Source organism: Barbus barbus, assembly GCF_936440315.1.
Source record: "Barbus barbus genome assembly, chromosome: 42".
Taxonomy (NCBI): Eukaryota; Metazoa; Chordata; class Actinopteri; order Cypriniformes; family Cyprinidae; genus Barbus; species Barbus barbus.
The window spans coordinates 1775383-1796253 of NC_136720.1; the positions used below are offsets into that span (position 1 = coordinate 1775383).

General features: G+C 40.1%; 1 protein-coding gene across 1 annotated transcript; it reads right to left on the reverse strand.

Moving 5' to 3' along the window:
* Nucleotides 1-2458: 2458 nt before the first annotated feature.
* LOC306861649 (macrophage mannose receptor 1-like) lies at nt 2459-19754 on the reverse strand. The gene is made up of 5 exons (XM_079404048.1): nt 19711-19754; nt 19482-19520; nt 19033-19389; nt 3221-3568; nt 2459-3069 (listed from the first exon to the last, which is right to left on the reverse strand). Exons 2-5 carry the CDS (start codon nt 19516-19518, stop codon nt 2708-2710), a joined length of 1104 nt encoding a protein of 367 aa, XP_079260174.1. The 5' UTR covers nt 19519-19520; nt 19711-19754; the 3' UTR covers nt 2459-2707.
* Nucleotides 19755-20871: the final 1117 nt, after the last annotated feature.

A 20871-nucleotide genomic window follows, 5' to 3' on the forward strand; every position in this document is an offset into this window, starting at 1 on the left:
TGTGTCTCGCGATGGTCATATGGTGATATTGTTAACATTAGCTGACAGAAGGAAAAAATATCATTTGGATTATCTGCAGTGCTTTGAAACATTTTCAGAGATTTTTTTTTTTTGGTGCTTAGAAAATGTTTAATTTAAAGTTATTTGTTCAATTAAGATATAATAATAATATAAAAATTATAGAAATTATAATATTAAAATTATATTTGAAAAGAGTTTAATTATTTTAATGTGGTTCTTTACTACACAAAAATAGATTTTTTTTTTTCTTTTTATTATGATTTCTGATGCTGTCAATGTTGTTTTTGGTTTTTGTTTACATAAAAAAAATGCAATTAGCTCATAAAGCTGAGGGCACATGACAGGCGCTGTTTGGATGAGCATGAGGCTTGTATGTTCAATGCATGGCGTGTGTGTTTCACTAGCTCCGTTCCCATGGACACCTTTTGTTTGACCTAATTCTGGATATTTCCAGCCTAAGATGTGTATCCGTATCTAAAGCCTTGTCTACACCAAGAGAACCCATTATAATCAGTTGATGCGGTGACTGTCCACACAGGAAGTGGAGCGAGGCGACAAATCTTCTACAGTAACTGATACCTCCTTCTATTCTGAATCTTGGAAACATGCTTTTGTATACATTGAAAGTGAAACCTAAAAAAACAGCGCATAAGAAATCGATTGCACGCTTTCGCAAGCTTCAGCAAATGCACACGATCACAGATTGCACGCTTCCCAGCCCAAACAACCCCTACGTGAAACTTAAATAATAACCTGTGATATTTTGGCCATATTGCCCATCTAAGTCATTCATCCCACACTATCAACAGGCGCGTGCGTCATGTAGGATACACTTCTTGTACTTCGTTTGGGCACCACAAAGTGTCACTGTGGCCTCAAAGCTTACCCCTCGACTACTCTGGCTCGATTGCTATTCCTGAGGTAAAACACGCCCTCCTCTCCTTGCCCTACGGACAAAGAAATGTAGAAATATATAAATGTGTAAATAAATACAAAAATAAAATAGATAAATGTGGGGAAAAAAAATAAAAAAATACATAAGGAAATAAAATTATAAATGTTTTTTTTTATTTTCTTTGTATATTTATATATTTTTGCTTTTTTTTTACATTTCTTTGTACATTTATTTTTAGTTATTTCTAATTACGGCAGGATTGGCCTTTTTTTTTTTTTTTTTTTTTTTAACAAGACACTTTAGGAGTGTAAATGCTATAAGCATATAACTAAAAAATTTTATAAATTGAAACTAAAGATTATTTTGAAGACAATACACTTACACTGTGGGCCAATTTCACTTGTTTTAAACTCCGAGTAAAGTGCAGAGTTGCCAGAACAGGTTGTAAAAAGCTATTTCAGAATAGAACACAAACATCAAAGCCTGCCATGAAGAGTCGTTACCTTGTGATTTTATGGAAGTGGTGAACACGGATGGCAAATATAATATGCCTGAAAGCTGCGCTGTCATAATCAATGCATTATTACGGATCATAATCATGTTATGATGCAGGCAGTGTTTAAATTAATTTAACAGAAAAAAAACTCAATAGTTGACAATGTATTGTTTTTTTTCATTAATATAAACTTTAAAGGGGCCATGAACTGAGAAACCAAAATTCCCGTGATCTTTTGACATACTGTATAACAGTTCTTTGTACTATAAAAACATTCTGTAAGTTTTTGAACTAACTGTCTTCTAAAAACAATTTTTATTGAAGCCAGTCTGCCAAAACAATAGCTTGTGGAATGTGCAAACCGTTGCAGTCTGTCAGTCATATAATGGCAGTCAATGGGACCAGCTAAACAGCTAGAAACATACATTTTTAGGTGGAAACCCATGCGCACCAATGGGTGGAGAGCCAGGTAGCCTAATCGCAGCCTTTATAAAACAAGTACCAGGTTCTGATAGGCTGTCATACTAAATAAGGGGCGGGAACTTGCCCACTCTGCCACACCTGTTTTATTGCTCTGTGTGAATTATGCTCAAAAACATGTCACCTTATCTTCTCTGATAAGCGTTCTGCACATGCAGCTGACATAAAACCACACTTTCTATTAGAAACAAACAAACAAAATAACTATGCAGTGAAGAAGTGTTTTCCATTTTGACACAAATCTTTTGCGATGTCTTAACAACAGAGATTAGCGTACATCGTGTCCACATCCGCTGATGTGCGTTTCACGACCTAACGACTCCTTTGAACCGATACAGTTTTATGAATGGCTAAAACAACTGATTGGTTCAACACTGAACTCATGTGTAAATCATCTTCATTATGTTTTTTAGTGTAAATCTTGACAACATTATAAGGGGACCTCAGATAACAGTACAAAATAATAAAAAACCCAGTTCATGGGCCATTTAAATTTGACATATTTGTTCTATATATGTTACAGTTCACAGGGATGTTGAGGGGAAATCAGGAAACAGGAGACAATCCTGGCTGTAGATGAGTTTATTTGAGCTTCTGTTATTATGTTTGTGTTCAAAAGAGATGATTAGAGCGAAACATACAGAGTCATAACCACACCGAATATACAAGGAGTTTCTAAAAAGACACATATAACATAATACAGAATTAAAACAGACTTCTAAAACTTACTAAAGAACAAATCAAACACAAAAGTAAATCAGAAAATTAATGAAGCTGCCTATGAAGGCCGTGAATGTAAGTAAACACATTAGCTCTTAATATCTGCTGCAGATGAAGTTGAGTTTGTGAGATTCAGGAAGGCTGATCCAGCGCCGATCTCCTCCAGACTGAACTGCTCCTTTTCTCTTCTCGAGTTTGCAGTTTTCTGGTGTCGTTCCGTTCCCTGGAGCCCAGTTCTGATAGCACACCATCTCTCCACTCACCCAGAGCCACATGTTCATGGCGCAGTAGTTGTGTAAACCCAACCACACCGCCGCAGTAGACGCCCGTTTAACCACGTTCATCACATCACGCTGCATCTCTTCTGAATGAACCGAGACCAGATCCACATGATTCTGTCTGCAGTATCTCAGAGCTTCAGCCCACGTCAGATTCTCTCTGATCACAATCAGTTTATCTGGAAACCAAACAAACCACAAGCAGAAACTAGAGAGAGACTGATCAAAAACAACATGCAGAACAAACACTGTGGGTGGATTTGTCATGTCAGACATGTAGCCTGAACTTTAGAAGATCTGTGTTATAGTGTTTTGTGAGGATCTACTCACCTTCATGACACATAAAAGGAAACCGGTTGGTGCAAGAGATGTCATGCCATTGTCCCTGAGCGTTCGGTTCAATCACTGTACAGTTTTCATGACCTCCATAATTATCAGGTTCACCAGACATATAGTATCTGAATGAGGAGTTACTCTGATCTGACCACTGCCATGAGTCTCTGAACAGACCGATCCAGACATATGATCCAGATAAGTGATTATCACTGATGAACTGCTGAACCTGTTGACTCTCATTCTGGTTCCTCACACTGACCAGATCAATGTGATTCTGTCTGCAGTAACTCTGAGCATTTCTCCAGTTCATCGTCTGATTGACAAAGACGAGTCCTGTGTTCGCTTTAAAAAAACAAATGAGATAAAGATTAATGAATCAGTTTGTTAATTATTCTTACGCTGCTTTATGGTTTGGATGTGAACAGGAGCAGTGATGGAAACACGTTATTTAACCCTTTTTAACCCTGAGTATAAGGCTGTCTGCCATATTATCACAAATATTCAGTGTTTTCAACCATATAATGCTTATTTTAGGTTTCAGATATTTAAATACACATAAGAATTACCAAAATATACATTTATAGTTTGTAAAATACACACTGATGTCTGTTGAAACGGCAATAACAATCCTTTAAAATATTATTTGACAACATGTTTTATTAATATCATATACACATTGTGTGGGTAACAAAGTTTGCTCTATTCTTCTCCCAATACACCGGAGACTTTAATGTATTTCGGGAGGAGAGGATGAATTTACGTTGTAAATCCCACAGCTCAGATTCAGAGTGAACTAACATGGCGGCACTCATCACCCACTAAAGGTCAACTAACATGGGGTGCGTCTCAATCGGCTTTAGGGTTGCCACCCGTCCCTTAAAATATGGAATTGTTCTGTATTTAAAGGTAAAATGATGCGTCCCGTATCAAATCAATACGGGACGCAATTTGTCCCGTATTTTACAAAGGCCAACACATATTTGAGTAAACAAATAAGTATTTTGCACTGTTTATAATACTAATTGCAATTCTAATTAAATCAATTTCATAAGAAATATTGGAGAAGCTAATTAGCGCATGATTGCATTTTGCGTCTTTGTTTCCATAGTGACGGAGTCTCCAGAAACCGTGTCGTTAAAACCCTTTCTGTTTAAAACATCTGTAGCTCACATCTGCCCTTTGAACACAATGAATTCTAAATGGGAAAGTTATCAGTGGGTCTCTCCAGTAACTAATGAGGAACACGCAGTTTGCAGGGAAGAGTTTGCTTACGGTGGACTGTCTGACTAAAGGGATTCACCCAAAAATGTTATCATCGTTTACACACCCACAAGTTGTTACAAACCTGTAATAATTTCTGTCTTCTGTTAAACATAAAAGAAGATACTTTGAAGAATGTGGGTTACTAAATAGCTGCTGGTCCTCAGTAACCTCTAATATACTTTCAAAGTATCTTCTTTTGCTGTTTTATTAAAATGTGGACAGTCTGTTAATATAATATTCCATACATTATCAGAGCTTAGTAGACATAATTATTATATTTTTAGACATTATTAGACAGATTAATTAATAGATTAAGTTTAAAAAATGCTAAATTATTTAGATCAAAATGGAACAAATAATTACAGAATAATGTAGTCCTAATTTAAGCAAATGAATAAAAAAAATTATAAAAATTTATCCCACCCAGGTAACAATTGCAGAACTGTCAAAAAAGACTAATAATAAGTAATAATTATAAATAATACAATTTAAAATAACAATATTAATGTGTTCTGTTGCAAGTTTACATAGCCTAGCCTACTTGAGGATGTTTTCTCCTTAGCTGTGTCCGAAACCACTCACTCATTCACTAGTCCCTATATAGTGTCCGAAACCACTCACTCATTCACTAGTCCCTATATAGTGTCCGAAACCACTCACTCATTCACTAGTCCCTATATAGTGTCCGAAACCACTCACTCATTCACTAGTCCATATATAGTGTCCGAAACCACTCACTCATTCACTAGTCCCTATATAGTGTCCGAAACCACTCACTCATTCACTAGTCCCTATATAGTGTCCGAAACCACTCACTCATTCACTAGTCCCTATATAGTGTCCGAAACCACTCACTCATTCACTAGTCCATATATAGTGTCCGAAACCACTCACTCATTCACTAGTCCCTATATAGTGTCCGAAACCACTCACTCATTCACTAGTCCATATATAGTGTCCGAAACCACTCACTCATTCACTAGTCCATATATAGTGTCCGAAACCACTCACTCATTCACTAGTCCCTATATAGTGTATGGCAGTTGAGTGGACTATATCAGAAAGGAGTGAGCGGATTCGGACGGTGACGTACGTATGTTACACTGCGCGTGAGAAACATCTTCGTCATATGTACTTTTTTAATATTACATGTAACTTATTTTAGAAAATAATATTAATAGCAATAACACTTAAAATGACTTTATATTGTAATTACATACCTCCGCGTCAGCACCTATCAAATTCACACCCCAGCATATGTAGTGTCATGAAAATAAATATTTTACTTACACTTAATATTTACATGAAACATTTCAGAGTAGTAATGTTTTGAATGTGTAGGTTTCTTAAATTTAGACCGTTTTGAGTAGTCGTGTTCGAAGGGATTCCATTGAAGTTAATACTGGTAATATTCAAATACAATTTCTAAAATATTGATCAAATATGCATCAAACCCTTTTGTGCTGTAGTTCTTGTACAAGATTTAAATTTGAAAGAATTTCACAATTTTTAAATAAATAAAAAGTGGTTAAATGTTGTAATAACATAAAAAAATTGCACGTTCTCTCAAAAGAGACGTTACTCATTAATAAATAACTCAAGTCAAAATTATTTTGTAAATCCCATTTTTTCATTTTTGACTAAGAGGAATGCAGGTGCTCAAACTTGCAGATGCTCAATTTCAATATTTAAAAAAAAAATATATATATCATGAACATTTTAAACCTCGTACATAAAACTCGTTGCAAATCTGCAAAAAAATATAAAGAAAATAAAGAAAGTATAGGACTTTCTATTTGCTTTTAAACTGTAAACGCTTTTCACTAAGCTGTTTTTCTTATTTTTCAAGTTCTACATTTTCTCCTTAGCTCCATGTCGCTGTAAGTTTTGGGAGTTCATTTTTAGTCTCCTATCCTGAAAAGTCTGTCTTGCAGAGATTGACAAAAAATTAGCTCCTAAAACTTACTGCTATTCTGGAAGATAAATTCTTCAAACAGTGGTACAAGAGGATGTGCTGCTGGTCCTTCAAGAGTCACTCAATTCGTCAACGACATTTTTTACAGAATCAGAATCAGAATGAGCTTTATTTTACACATACAAGGAGTTTTTTGTAGTGACAGAAGCTCCACAGTGCAACAGAAAGACAGCAACAGGACAGGACACAGATAATAAAAGAATAATATCCAGATAGGCAATGTACGAAGCAGCAAAAACACAATATATAATATAGACACCTATGTACAGGTTAAGTATGTGCAAATTAGAAATGAGAGAATAAAAATAAAATTAGTGAGTGTGGTGAATGGATAATGAATTAGTTGTGTGTTCCACGTTTATTGTTGAGTGTTCATGAGCTGGATTGCCTGAGGGAAGAAACTGTTCCTGTGTCTGGTCGTTCTGGTGCTCAGAGCTCTGTAGCGTCGACCAGACGGTAACAGTTCAAAGAGGGAGTGTGCTGGATGTGAGGGGTCCAGAGTGATTTTACCAGCCCTTTTGCTCACTCTGGATAAGTACAGTTCTTGGAGAGTGGGGAGGGTTGTACCAATGATTCACTACACAATCCGGACGACAACTGACGACAACGAGACTATAACGAACGAAAACTCTTTTTGAATGACAAAAATTATGACATAAATCTATTGACATTTTCGTCAAAGAATAAAAACGAGACGAAAAATGTTAGAGAGGGACGATTTGGGAAGAGATTCATTCAGAACGAATCTGCTGCATAGAAGGTTAGATGCGAACATATTTAAAAATACAAAAAACTGCTAAAATACACTTGCTGCACGGCGCATAAAACGTTCAAAAATGTCAACAAGACAATAAGAGTAAGAGGAGAGCAGACATATGCATAAATCTGACGACGCAAGAGAGAACTCAATTCGGTCCGGTTTTCTGAGCGCAGACACTGAAGCATACACACACAGAAAGCGCGTCTCACCGCAGTACTCTCACGTCATATGAACGGAGAAATACACGCAAAATGATGTCAAAATGTCCGTTTTGACGAGTATTCACGTAAACACAGCTGTGAACGTAAACAGTAGGGAGAACGTGTATGAGTAGGCCTACATTGCATCCGTCACCGTGCATTTGGTTTTAAAGGGATAGCAGCCTAATTTAGTTGCTATTGTCCGAGACATTGATGTTAATCAAGCAACAAAAGAAAGACATACAATCACTCACTGCTCTTAACTGAAAAACTTTAGTAGCCCTAAAGATTAATCTAAATTTATTTATAGAAATAAATATGTCTGCTTGAAAGAATGATAAACAAGTTGTTATAAAGAATGCATAATTAGCCTATATAACCATTGGTATTTCGTTAAAAAGAAGACCATATTCCTTTATGAGAATTGGTTTTATTTAATTTTAACAAAGGCATGTTGTGTGTCACCGCAGTTAAATTGCGGTCTATCATGATAAAAAAAACAATATCAAACCTATATGAGTTTGGACATTTTAGAGAAATGCTTAATAAATGCACTGTAACTAAACCATTAGATTTTAGTCGACTAAATTTACTGTAGATTTAGTCGACTAAAAATCTTATAATATTTAGTCGACTAAAACTAAATAAAAATTTGCTGTCAAAATTAACACTGCTCTCAACTTATTCATAAAAATTAATCTTCATGTATTTCACAACACTTCAGCATGTTATTCTCATTAAGTGAGGGTCATTTTTTAGGATTTTTTACGCAAGCTAAGTCTCTGAGAACCTGACACCTTATAATTCTGGAGACTCCAGGAAGGTTGCAGTTCTGGAAAATGGTGGCGCTGGAGACTAAATGTTTGATGGTTTACACCTAATTCTTCACATTAATTCTTAATTATTTTGCAGTTATCGTGTATCTTATATTCTCCACCTGTTTTTGTCTAACCCCGCTGACCCAGTGAGCATTTCGCTGGCCAATAGTCATGTCTTAACTTTGCAATTTCTGTATTGCATTATTTTTTTATATTTCTCATTGGGGATTTAATAATTTTCGATTTTTCAGTTAAATCTCTTTTTTTGGCTCATTTTATCTGTAAAAGAAAACGTGCCTAATAATTCTGCACACATGAATATAAGGAGTTTTTCACTTCCAGCCTTCATGGACAATTATATATCACTAATTAAGATTGATGTGGTTTGGAATTGGTAAACTGTACTTAGAAATAAATATGATCAGAATATCAACGTGTCTAATAATTATTCACGCACTGTATGTAACGGTCAGTGGTTGTAGACATAAAAGGCGCACGACGAGAGAGTAAACAAAAAGAGTAAGCTTTAATCAGTAGCATCAACACACATTTGACAATAAGTTAACTCAAGAGCCGACAAACACTGAGGGAGAACTGAGGACTTATAAAGAGCAGGGAACAAAGGAGACAACGAGATAATTAACTCAAAACAGGTGACCGGACTAAACGATGATTACTAATTAACTAAATCAGAATAGGAACTACCAAATAAGGTCAAAAGGGGAACTAAACAGAAACTGACATGTTACATATCGCCCCCCTCCCGGAAGGTGCGTCCCGCACCGTAACATACACATCACGGGCGGGGGGGGCGGGCGCTATGGAGGCTGGAGCAGGGCCCAGACAGGAAGGAGACCAGGGAAGCCTCCAGGGTGGATCAGGGGCCTTGGGAGGCCATGGCAGGATAGGAGATTCGGGAGGCCATGGCGGATCCAGGGACTCGGCATGCCATGGCGGATCAGGAGACTCGGCATGCCATGGGGGATCGGGGTCCTTGGGCGACCATGGCGGATCGGGGTCCTTAGGCGACCATGGCGGATCAGGGTCCTTGGACAGCCATGGCGGATGTGCCTGCTTCTCGGGGGTACTCTGTAAGCGCGGATCCGTACGGGACCAGCGGAGACTTAGGAAGACTAGACAAGAACAACGGGGACTCGGATGAACTGGACAGGACCAGCGGCGACTCAGATGGGCTGGAAAGGATCAGCGGGGATCCAGAGGAACCCTTGTGAGGGGCAGGCACTGGAGGGCACTTGTGAGGCGTAGGCACTGGAGGGCACTTACGAGGAGTAGGCACTGGAGGGCACTTGCGAGGGGTAGGCACTGGAGGGCACTTGCGAGGAGTAGACACTGGAGGGAACTTGCTCTGAAGAAGGCAACACTGAGGTTTGCCGTGGCAGAGCGGGTAGAGGGAGCAGGCACAGGAGAGTGCTGTAGTAGAGCGGGCGTCGTCATCGCCGCCCTGGGCGGCAGGACCATCATCGCCGTCAACGGCGCAACGTTCATCGCCGGTTGCGGCGGTTTCCTCATCGCCGCGGGCGGAACATTCTTCGCCATGGGCGGCGGGATCATCGTCGCTGCCAACGGCGCAGCATTCTTCGCCGTGGGCGGCGGAAACATCATCGCCGCGGGTGGAGGAAGCAAGCTGATCGGCGCCGGACCTCCGTTGCGGGGAACCAAAAACAGCCGCCTCCTCATTTTCGGTATTAGTCGGATCTTCTGTAACGGTCAGTGGTTGTAGACATAAAGGCGCACGACGAGAGAGTAAACAAAAAGAGTAAGCTTTAATCAGTAGCATCAACACACATTTGACAATAAGTTAACTCAAGATCCGACAAACACTGAGGGAGAACTGAGGACTTATAAAGAGCAGGGAACAAAGGAGACAACGAGATAATTAACTCAAAACAGGTGACCGGACTAAACGATGATTACTAATTAACTAAATCAGAATAGGAACTACCAAATAAGGTCAAAAGGGGAACTAAACAGAAACTGACATGTTACACTGTAAAGATGTGCTCACTTTACACAGAGTGTGCGTGATCGCGAAATCGAAAGTGAACTGCGAGCGCTCATTCAAATGTAATTTCAATACCCCATATATTAATAGCGTGAAAATGATATACAATATTAGAATGTTTGCGGGAGCGGGACACACATGTTGCTGGAGTGGGCGGTAATGGTCAAAAACTCAGTGGGAGCGGCTCAAGAAAACTCTAGTCTGCACATCAACACACGCGCTACCCCATCTCCACCCCAATCATTTGTGCCGTTTCGTTCTGTCTTTGACAGCACATGTAAGACAATTTTGATATAGCGCCATAAACTAAAATAATTTCAAATTTAATTCAAGCACTTTCAAGGACCTATGTTTGTTTTCAAGTACTTTCCAGGCCTTGAATCCATGTCTGAAATTCAAGTACTTTCAAGAAGCGTGGGAACACTGTTAACATGTTTGTAAATATTTTGAATAAATCAAGAAAAATGAAATAAAAGCGATACATCACTCATTCACAGCTTTGTGGCTGCGGTGTGTCACATGACAAGCATGGTGCATCGTCATGGAAACAATTAATCGGCTTTCACACAGGACACGGAAAGCGTTGCACCAGCCGCTTGGTTCAACGCAGCCCTTCAGATACTACGCTGTCCAGAGCGAAGTAGGCAGGGTTTTCAAAATGCTTAGCGGGACTTCTATATGTCTAGTCATTTGATTGTTATTCCACCTTTCAGTCAGCAGCAAAACATGTATCTTTTCCGTGCTAAGCGAGCGATAGCAGCCTTGCTCGTAATAAGAAGAAAGAGAGCAGCAAGTAAGAAGAGGCTGTGGGTGTAGTTCCTCTTCAGGAACTCGAGCTGCGTCTGGAGAACGCCTTCAGCGTAACCGGCTCTGAATACTAATGAAATCTGTCCAATGGATGAGAAGGACGTCACGGGCGATGTGACGTAATGACCAGCTGGTATAAAAGCATGTGCGGTGAAACCGACGTTAGCTTTCTGTCATTCAGCTAGCGCTCTGTGTCTCTGTGAGTCTTATTACTGTTGTTTGTCTGTTACAATGTCTAAGAGCTTGTGTAAGGCGAAGCATGGGAGAGAAGCGCAATACACAGCTTGTGTGTGCTTTGCTTGGGGGCAAGACACGCGGAGGCGGCTCTCGAGGGGGCTGATTGCCCGCACTGCGAGGGCCTTCCTCTGCGTGTGCTTCGCTTCCGAAAGGCCCTCTTCTCCAGAGAGGGCTCTTTCATCGGCGTTCCCCACGGCGCTAGCACCGCTTCCGCTGAGGCATAGTGGAGGCAGCTCATGGGGTTCGCAGCGGGATCTGATGGAGGGATCGGAGACGAGCCAGTCTCTATCTCCATCCTCAACCGGGCAGATCCCATGACCGCTCCCCAAGATCGGAAGCACGCCCTCTGTCACCCCAATATGAGGAGCTTGTGGAGGTGATCACTCGTGCTGCAGCCAAGTTGAGTCTTGACTGGCTGGTTGAACCACAGAAGGGCAAGTTAGATGAGCGCTTTCTGCGGCTTCAGACTTCACCTCCACATCGGCGCCTGCCTTTTTTCCCCGACCTCCACATTGAGGTGTCGAGGTCGTGGGGAAAACCTTTCTCGGCCCCCCTCTTCGTCCCCTCATCCGATTACTACGGTAATGTGATGGGGACGAATGAGTGCGGTTACAGAGCGATGCCGCGTGTGGAACTGACGCTTGTGTGCTATCTGTCTCTTGACGCTGCGTCGTCCCTGAAGGCTCCGACCCTGCCCACCAAGCCGGTGCGCACATCGTCAGTGCTGGTGGGCAAGGGGTACGTGGCAGCAGGTCAGGCTGGCTCATGTCTGCACACCATGGCGGTGCTGCAGGCATACCAGGCTGACCTGCTCAAGGAGTTGGATGAGGGCGAGGGATTTTCTGCGGAGGACATTCGTGAACTCAGCAGAACCGCTGATTTGTCTCTCCGCGCCACCAAGGAGACCGCCCATGCCGGAGAGGCATCTTTGGTTGACCCTGTTGGATATTAAAGACCGTTCCAGCGGTTTTCAGCGGTTTCTCCCTCGCCGCTCTCTAACTCACGGGGCTGCTGGGCGAAAGCAGTGTGCCGCGTGCTGGCTCCTCACATAGGGAGGCGCAGAAAGATAGCGTTGCTGCCCGTGCGCCTACTAGTAGCCCCGTTCTGGCCGGGCCGAATATGGTTCTCAGACCTGATTTCCCTCCTCAACGGCTCTCCATGGGAGATTCCAGTCAGGAGGCACCCTTGTGCACCTTCCCCCGGAGTTATGGAGGCTGTGGGTGTAGCCCCTGAGGGGGCACGGCTCAATGCTTCCGGTCTCTCAACCGAGGTTGTTGAGACTATCCTCCAATCCAGAGCTCCCTCAACGAGGAGACTGTATGCCCTGAAGTGGAGACTCTTCACTTCATGGTGCGGAGATCGCCAGCTCGACCCAGTTAACTGCCCGGATGGTACAGTGCTGGACTTCCTGCAGGCTCGACTCTCCGCAGGGTTAACCGACTCTACCTTGAAGGTTTATGTGGCGGCGATTTCGGCCTACCACACCTCTCTTGGTGGACAGTCAGTGGGCAGACACCCCCTAGTTACACGTTTCCTCCATGGTGCACTGAGGCTAAGGCCTCCAGTACGGTCCCGGGTCCCCCCTTGGGACTTGGCTGTGGCGTTGAATGCTCTCTGTAGGCCTCCATTTGAGCCTATTGAGGAGATCTCAGATCGCCACCTCACCCTGAAGACCGTGTTTCTTCTGGTGATCTCATCTCTGAAGAGAGTTGAGGATCTGCAGGCCCTGTCAGTGGCCCCTACCCACTTGGACTATGCGCCTGGTATGGCCAAAGCCTATTTATACCCTCGTGTAGGGTATATCCCCAAAGTTCCTTCAGTTACGCCACAGCCTGTCGTACTTCAGGCCTTTAGTCCTCCTCCCTTTTGGGAGCTTGACCAACAAAAGCTTAACCGTATGTGTCCAGTGCGAGCACTGGACGCATACGTCAACAGAGCTGCCATGTGGAGAAGGGTGGACCAACTGCTGATTTGCTATGGTCCCCCTAAGAGAGGTCTTCCTGCTTCAAAGCAGATACTCAGTCGGTGGATTGTCGATGCCATTCATATGGCCTATGAGTCCTCTGACCTCCCCTCGCCGATGGGAGTCAAGGCTCATTCCACGAGGAGTGTGGGTCCTCCAAGGCCTTTCTCGCAGGTGTCCCAATCCAGGACATCTGCAACGCTGCGGGTTGGTTTATGCCCCTGACTTTTGTCAGGTTCTATGGCCTGGACATGCGAGTCACTCCAGGCTCTTCTGTTCTCTCGCCCTAGTTGTGCTCCGTACGGATACACACAGGGCAGGGATTGAGAAGTCTGGTGCCGTGGGTATCTCGTTCCCCAAAGCATCTCCAGACGCAGCTTGAGTTCCTGAAGAGGAACATCTTAGGTTACGTATGTAACCCCAGTTCCTTGAAGGAACGAGACGCTGCATCGCGAGGCCACACTTCCGGCATTCCTGCCAGTGCTTGCTTCATTTTAGAAGCTGAGACCGGTTTCACCGCACGTGCTTTTATACCAGCTGGTCATTACGTCACCTTGCCCGTGACGTCCCTCCCATCCATTGGACAGATTTAATTAGTATTCAGAGCCGGTTACGCTGAAGGAGTTCCCCAAAGCGTCTCCAGACGCACCGTCTCGTTCCTTCGAGGAACTGGGGTTACATACGTAACCTAAGACGTTTTTTTATAATACCGCATTATTTCAACGAAGTAGTGGAGGAGGCTAGAGGAGGAACGGCTTTTAACACAATGCTGCTGCTGTTGCCCGTGTCTATTTCACACAATAATCTGATGCATGCTGCCTACCTACAATAAGCTACCAGACTTTAAACACACCTGACATGCCAACTTGAATGGAGATGTGTCTCCATGACAGCTTTTCTCCCGACCGCAAACTTGTATCGTATAGCTCTGGAAATTCAGACACACAGAGAATCAGCTGTTCATCAATTTTGATTTTGGCGCTTGTTTGGATGCCCCGTTTCTATTGGCCGCGAGGGGAAACGTCACAGAGTGCAGCGGCAAAAGTTGAACTATTTTGAACTTTGACCGTGGCGCGCACGCAAGCACGTCTGCTGCGCGTGCGCTTTGGTCGGCGCAGCAACGAACCGCCCTTGATGAAGACACACTTTATTCTCATTGGTTAGATTCTGTTATGGTAAGTACGACGTGTGTTGCATGTTTATTCTAACAATTAAATTCCAATAATGCTCACAAATCTGTGGTTTAATAACAGTAAAAGCATTTTTAGTGTAGTCGCACTGTTATCTTGAGTCAGTTTTATTAAAAATACTGATAAAAGCATATATACCCCCACTTTATTGGTATTTTTATGCTGAACTTTATTAATGAACAGATGGCGCTGTATTAAGCAGTATATAAAAAGTGTTTCTGATGCTCATAAAAACGTTTGTGTATTTGGCAAATATTGCATTTAATACACATTATGTGTGATAAGAGTATGCAAACACTGTGCGAGCATCACAGAAAGTGTCCGACTTGATGTCTCTGCTTTTCATTCCGCACTGACTGCAAGTGGCTACTCTCGCCAGCCGGTGGCAGGCTAGTGTAGTTCATCTCGAACAAGCCTATTTATTTCAATGGCTTGCGCCGCGCGAGGATGGTTTGTTGCTGCGTCGACCAAAGTGCATGCGAGCTTGTGTTCAAAATTGTTAAACTTTTTTCCGCTGCGCTCTGCAGTGTTGGCCCGTAACTAGTTACTAGTAACTTAGTTACTGTAATAATATTACTTTTTGCAGTAACTAGTTGTGTAACTAATTACTAATAAGATTTCAGTAATAATATTACAGTTATCATGCCTCAACCCCGCTGATTTAAAATGCAACAATCAAATAATTCCTAGATTTATTTTCATAATTTAATTACTTTTTGAAAATTAAAATTTCTTACAAACTTATGTGTTTTGATATAATACATAATGAAATATAATCGTATATTGCTAACAGAGAAATTACAATTAGCTTCAAGCTACACATGACAATTAATGTGATTAATACAACACTCCATGAATGTCACTATTGAGTATTTGTAATAACTTCTGACTGCGATCCAATGTGTATTTTGGTCAAATGATGAGGCAGAAATATGTTGTTAGTAACATTCTAGAAGAATTTTATGTGGAAGAAAAAGTGGGGCGTGAAGAAAAAGTAATGTAACTAGTAGTGTAACTAATTACTGTTGCTAGAAAGTAATAAGTAAAGTAACAATATTACTTTTGAAGGGAGTAACTAGTAATGAGTAATATAATACATTCTTTGAGTAACTAGCCCAACACTGGCGCTCTGTGACAATTACCCGCACGGCCAATAGAAACGGGGCATCCAAATCCAGGGGTGTCCAACTCATTTTCACTGAGGGCCACTTCAACATTATGGCTGTCATCAAAGGGCCGGTTGTAACTGTGAGACTGTACAAATGTTACTACTCCTTAACATATTAAGTAACTCTCGTTATTTTATTATTACTTATTTAAGTTACAAATATTGCTTATGCATTTGCATAGATGTAAAAATATATGTTACTGATTATTATGTCATTATTCATTTATCAGGTTAAGAAATCCTAATTACTCCATAAATTAAAGTAAATGCAGACAAGTATCATCAAACACGGGTCATTACATTAACTTTGTTAAAAACTTTTTTGTTACATTTATGGTACAACAAATAATTGTGAACTGCTAAGAACGTGTGATAGATTTAAAAACCAAATGAGCCCGTTCTCATGAAAATACGCATCAATACCACAATTTTATGTTTCTTTTTGGCATGTAATTTATATGCAGAAATGGACTTTGGCGTTCATATGATACGCAAGCAATGCTTGTAGTAGAAAAAAAGAAGTGGCGGTACTCAACCCCACTCCCCCACCCAAAAATAAATAAATTCAAACAAAAGTTCTAAAAAAAGTACTCTTTAATTTTCATAATTTGCAATGAATGTATATAGTGCCAAATTAAATAAATAAGTTCATTAATTTTTCACATTTCAATGATTCAATTTGCATTTATATGTATAGCACTTTTCATGATACACTCTTGTGAAGCAGCTTCACAGAAAATGAACATTTCTACATTACAATTAGTAGTTTACAGCACTTTTATTTAAAAAATAAATTGCACAAGTCAATCTGCAATACCAAACAGGAACACAGGGAGACGCCAAAAGACCACTAAAGGAGCTTCCTTGACCTGACTGATCCAGATTTACTAAACCACTGACTACTTCGTAAAACACCTTCAGTCAGCATCCAGTATAAAACACTCGTGCCTTTAAGCCAAATAGCTTTTTTTTTTTTTTTTTTTTTTTTACTGACATCTGTATGTACTATCTCCGCCCTCTCTGATGAAATCGGCCGTGTTTTCTAGCACTAGTTTGAATGCATTAGCTTTCTGGATCCTTAGACATTCCAGGAGTTTATCTGATCGCAAAAAAACTGCTTCTTTTTATTTTCATAATGTATTGTTTTTGTTCATATTTACTGATGCAAATGAGTAATTATTATTTTATTATCTGCACTAGGGTGACTGCTTGGCTATAGATCTGTTGCAGGACAGCAGATGTGATTTTGTAGTTTTTTGGTGGGACAATACGGGACACGTGCGAAACAGAGTTTAGACATTTAGACTACTACTGTTATGCTATGTAAATACTGATTATATAACAAAATGATTTGATATACCATTTTGTTTTATGCAATATGTCTGTACAAATTTCCATAAACTGGTTTTCCCTTTAAACACAGTGTATCTACTGTATACTGTATCTAATTTGCATATTAACAATTGCTGTTGGGACAGCATGTTGAAAAAAGAATTGTCATAATGGGAGTAATAATTGGCCAGATTTTCATTATAATATCTAATATTTCATAACAAAATAGATATATAATTTATTTTCCTATTCAATTGTCTCCCAAAATGCATAATAAACATAATTTTAGTCCTGGTGTCCTCTACAGTGGACATGTATGAAATTATGTCCTGCTTCATAACAGGAAGTCATATTTGAATTTGAAAACCCATAACATTTTCCTGAGATGTTGCTTTATGAAAATTAGAAAATTATTCAGATTTAAATGACAATTACAAAATATAATCATATTTCCATAAGGATGTAAAATGTTTCACTAAATTAAATTCAGCCATCTTTAAAGACCGAGGAGAGGGAGTGGTCCTGGTGAAACGTCCAATCATTTAGTATCTCTGTAAAGCCCTGAATGTGCTCTGTACAGGACATCCAGACTTACAACTGTGACACGTGAGGTCTCAGAGAAATACACTGAAATAGAATGTCCACTACAGAGGCAACAACTCCATAGCTGGGTCTCAGGAGGATAAAGCTGCTTAGATTTTTATTTTAAGACAATCATATGGTCTTGAGTTTGACACGTGTGTGGTAAAGGTTCTGAAAACTCCTCCTATTTCACTCTGGCCAGCCATAAGGCAACACAGTCTAAAATAACAGTCGCCTAAAAACCTCACGCTGGTATATTCTAAACTCACTTGTGAAAAGATGAAAGACTGGAGCTGCTTCTACAGCTGGTAATTATGATATATTAAATATTCAGATATTTGAAATTATACTGTGATCTGTCTAAAAACTTTATTCTGATTGTCTAGAACGTGTTCAAACCATTCAATTCTACACAAATACAGACCGTCATTCACACAGAAACATTTAAGAGCACAGAAACTTCATGTCATTTTATTATAAATTAGCTTCACTATCGAACCGCTACATTACATTTCTCTGAAACAAGGGTTTATGTTGTAATGGACTATCATTCCTACACGGACCAGACTCAGTTAATCTACATATGAAAAATGAAGCCCTTGTAGGTTTGTGTTGAGATACTGAAGGCTGATAATATCAAGCTGAACCATGTCTAGTCACTGCTGTATGTTTATTATTAATAATATAAGTTCAGTTTAGATTTCTAAGACAGTGTTGAGTACTCGAGACTCGGACTTAGTCTTGAACTCGGTCTCGAGACCGTATTTTAACCCTCTGGGGTCTGAGGTGATTTTGGGGCCCTTGAGAAGTGTTGACATGCCCTGATATTTGTGCTGATTTCAGCTACTTATAACATACTATTGAGCAACATATCATTTTTTTTGTATTCAGCACAAACTGTGCTACAATAATATGTGACCAAGATGGATGTACATGTTTGAATTTTTTAGAAAAAATATTATGTGTGGTTAGTAAGTTTAGCTGAAATAAGGCCATAAAAGCCACACTAAATCGTCCTGAATAAGACTTTTGAGTAATCAGTCTTCTAGGCTGGAATATTTACTTCACAATTATGTGAAAATCATTCAGCTTACTCATTCACAGAAAACAATATATTGATTTACATTTTTAAAGCCATGTCTTGTGATCGAAAGCCTATATGTGAGGGAGTGGTAATAGCCTTGAATATGAAGTGATTTTCACCTGAGAGACGAAGAAAGTACATGATCAGCGTCATGGTACCAACAAAGCCAGACTGGAGTGGTTTGGTTTTGTCAACTCGAAACTAATCCTGTAACTCTGAATTTGTTCATCTACCATCATGGTTCAGGCCCCGGGTCTCGACTACAGCAATGCTCAAGACTTTTAGGCTCTTTAATAGCAAGTTTCCATTGTGACAAATTATCAGATACAGGGACAAAAAAAAGATCAAATTAAACAGTCATACTGATCAAATATGGTATATGGTGCATATATAAATGAACTCACTGTTGTTGCAGATGAAATATCGGGTATCACTACATGGCAAATCATGCCATTGTCCATTTCTCATTAAAGCACACTCATCTCTGCCATCTGGTTGTCCAGGTGCCCAGTTCAGATAGAGCGCATGTTCACCTGAAGACCAGTGCCATTCATCACGACCCGTCTTCTGCAGCCCAATCCAGACATACTGAACACTTCTATCATTCACACTCTTCTTCAGCTCGTTCATGTCGTTCATGTCGTCAGCGGTGGCCAGATCTGTGTAATTCTCTCTGCAGTATCTCTGAGCTTCAGTCCAGGTCTTGCTCTCATTTATGAAGTGATACTGACGCTGAACACATTCAGATACGGAGCAGAGAGCTGTGAAAGAGAGGGTTTGATTTAATGATTTTCATAACAGGATCAAACCTAATGAAACTAGAAACCAGAAATAAAACCACAGACACACTCACCGATGAGAAGAAGAATGAAATATAGAGTTTGGTCCATTTCTGAGGAAGAAAAATAATAAAACTCAGATTTCAAATATTCACAGATTCATTTGGTGCAGAAAATGATTTCAGTGATAATTAAAAATGCATCTTAACAGGAACATAAATGCACTGTACACAATGATAAAGACAATATTATCATGTCAAAGTCTAATTCTAGTTAAAGAATGAACATGTGAGTTGTTCTTACTTCAGAGGTTGTGTGTTTCTGTCCTGAATCTGATGTTTCTGTCTGCAGCTTCAAACTGTGTGATTATTATATCTGCTCTCATCCCTCATTCAGCATCACTTCATTTGTTTATTACTCTAAACAAAAGCCCTTTTAATTTTTCTTCCTCATTCATGTGTTTTTCTGATGTTTTTCTCTGTTGGTCTTTGTTTCTGTAATTCTCTGGAAGTGTGTTCATTTGAATGTGGTAGAGACCTGATGGTATATTTCTGTATGCACACATGGAAACAAAAGTCATTTATGGAAATCATAGACACAGAGAATATTATGTACACAGATGATGTTACTTCCTCTTCATATGATGTCAACTCACTGTCAACATTATAACAGTATTCATTTCCTGGTGTAACAAAACATGCTTGCTATATGAACCTCTTTCTCTCTCTTTTTTATTTAGCTGATTAACATGCATATGAAGATCTCCAATAACTATACATGACTCATGTTCACATTCACTTGTGCCATTTTTATACTGCAACAGCAGAGCAGAAGCTACATATAAAGCACAAAAGGTGCATACATGCATTCACACGAGTTACAAAAGCAGAAAATTAATTTAAGTAGGGTTTAGGCTTCCCTATCTTAATGATACATTATTGAGTAATTTTAATCTGAATCGATCCTATCAATTTTAATGATAACATCATTCAATTTTAATTAGGAACCACAATTTCTAATTTGAAATTCTAAATTTAATTCGCAATCAAGTTTGGACCCATCTGCTTCAGTTGCTTAATTAACTTAGTAAAATTTGTATAGGTTTTCCTTTTGCTTAGGCCTGATAGTAGATCAGTGCTTGGTTGGTGAAGTGACATTGCCTCCATTGTGGGTCACAGCAAGCAGAGTCGGGTGGGGGGTGGGGGGCGAATACCCCTGTCCTAGTGTTGCAAAGTGACGGCACGCAGCCTATCATGTTGTGCGTGATAGTTTCATTTAACCCAAGGCCATCTTGTCAAGCGCAAGACTCTGGCCCAATTAAACTATCACTGGAGCAATGGATATGGGAAGAGAATGTTGTTGACACCAAGTAAGTACCATAGCCTAAAATATAAGCAATATAGTAAATTACACCTAAACAATTTAAAGGGTTAGTTCAACCAAAATGAAAATTCTGTCATTAAT

What these genes read in the sequence shown, in the direction of transcription:
- LOC306861649 (XM_079404048.1), bottom strand. Translation starts at nt 19,518, where the DNA reads ATGGACCAAACTCTATATTTCATTCTTCTTCTCATCG. An exon ending in TTTCATTCTTCTTCTCATCG is followed by an intron (nt 19,390 to 19,481) that starts GTGAGTGTGTCT and finishes TCTCTTTCACAG; the next exon opens with CTCTCTGCTCCGTATCTGAA. An exon ending in ATATTTCATCTGCAACAACA is followed by an intron (nt 3,569 to 19,032) that starts GTGAGTTCATTT and finishes GTTTTTTTAAAG; the next exon opens with CGAACACAGGACTCGTCTTT.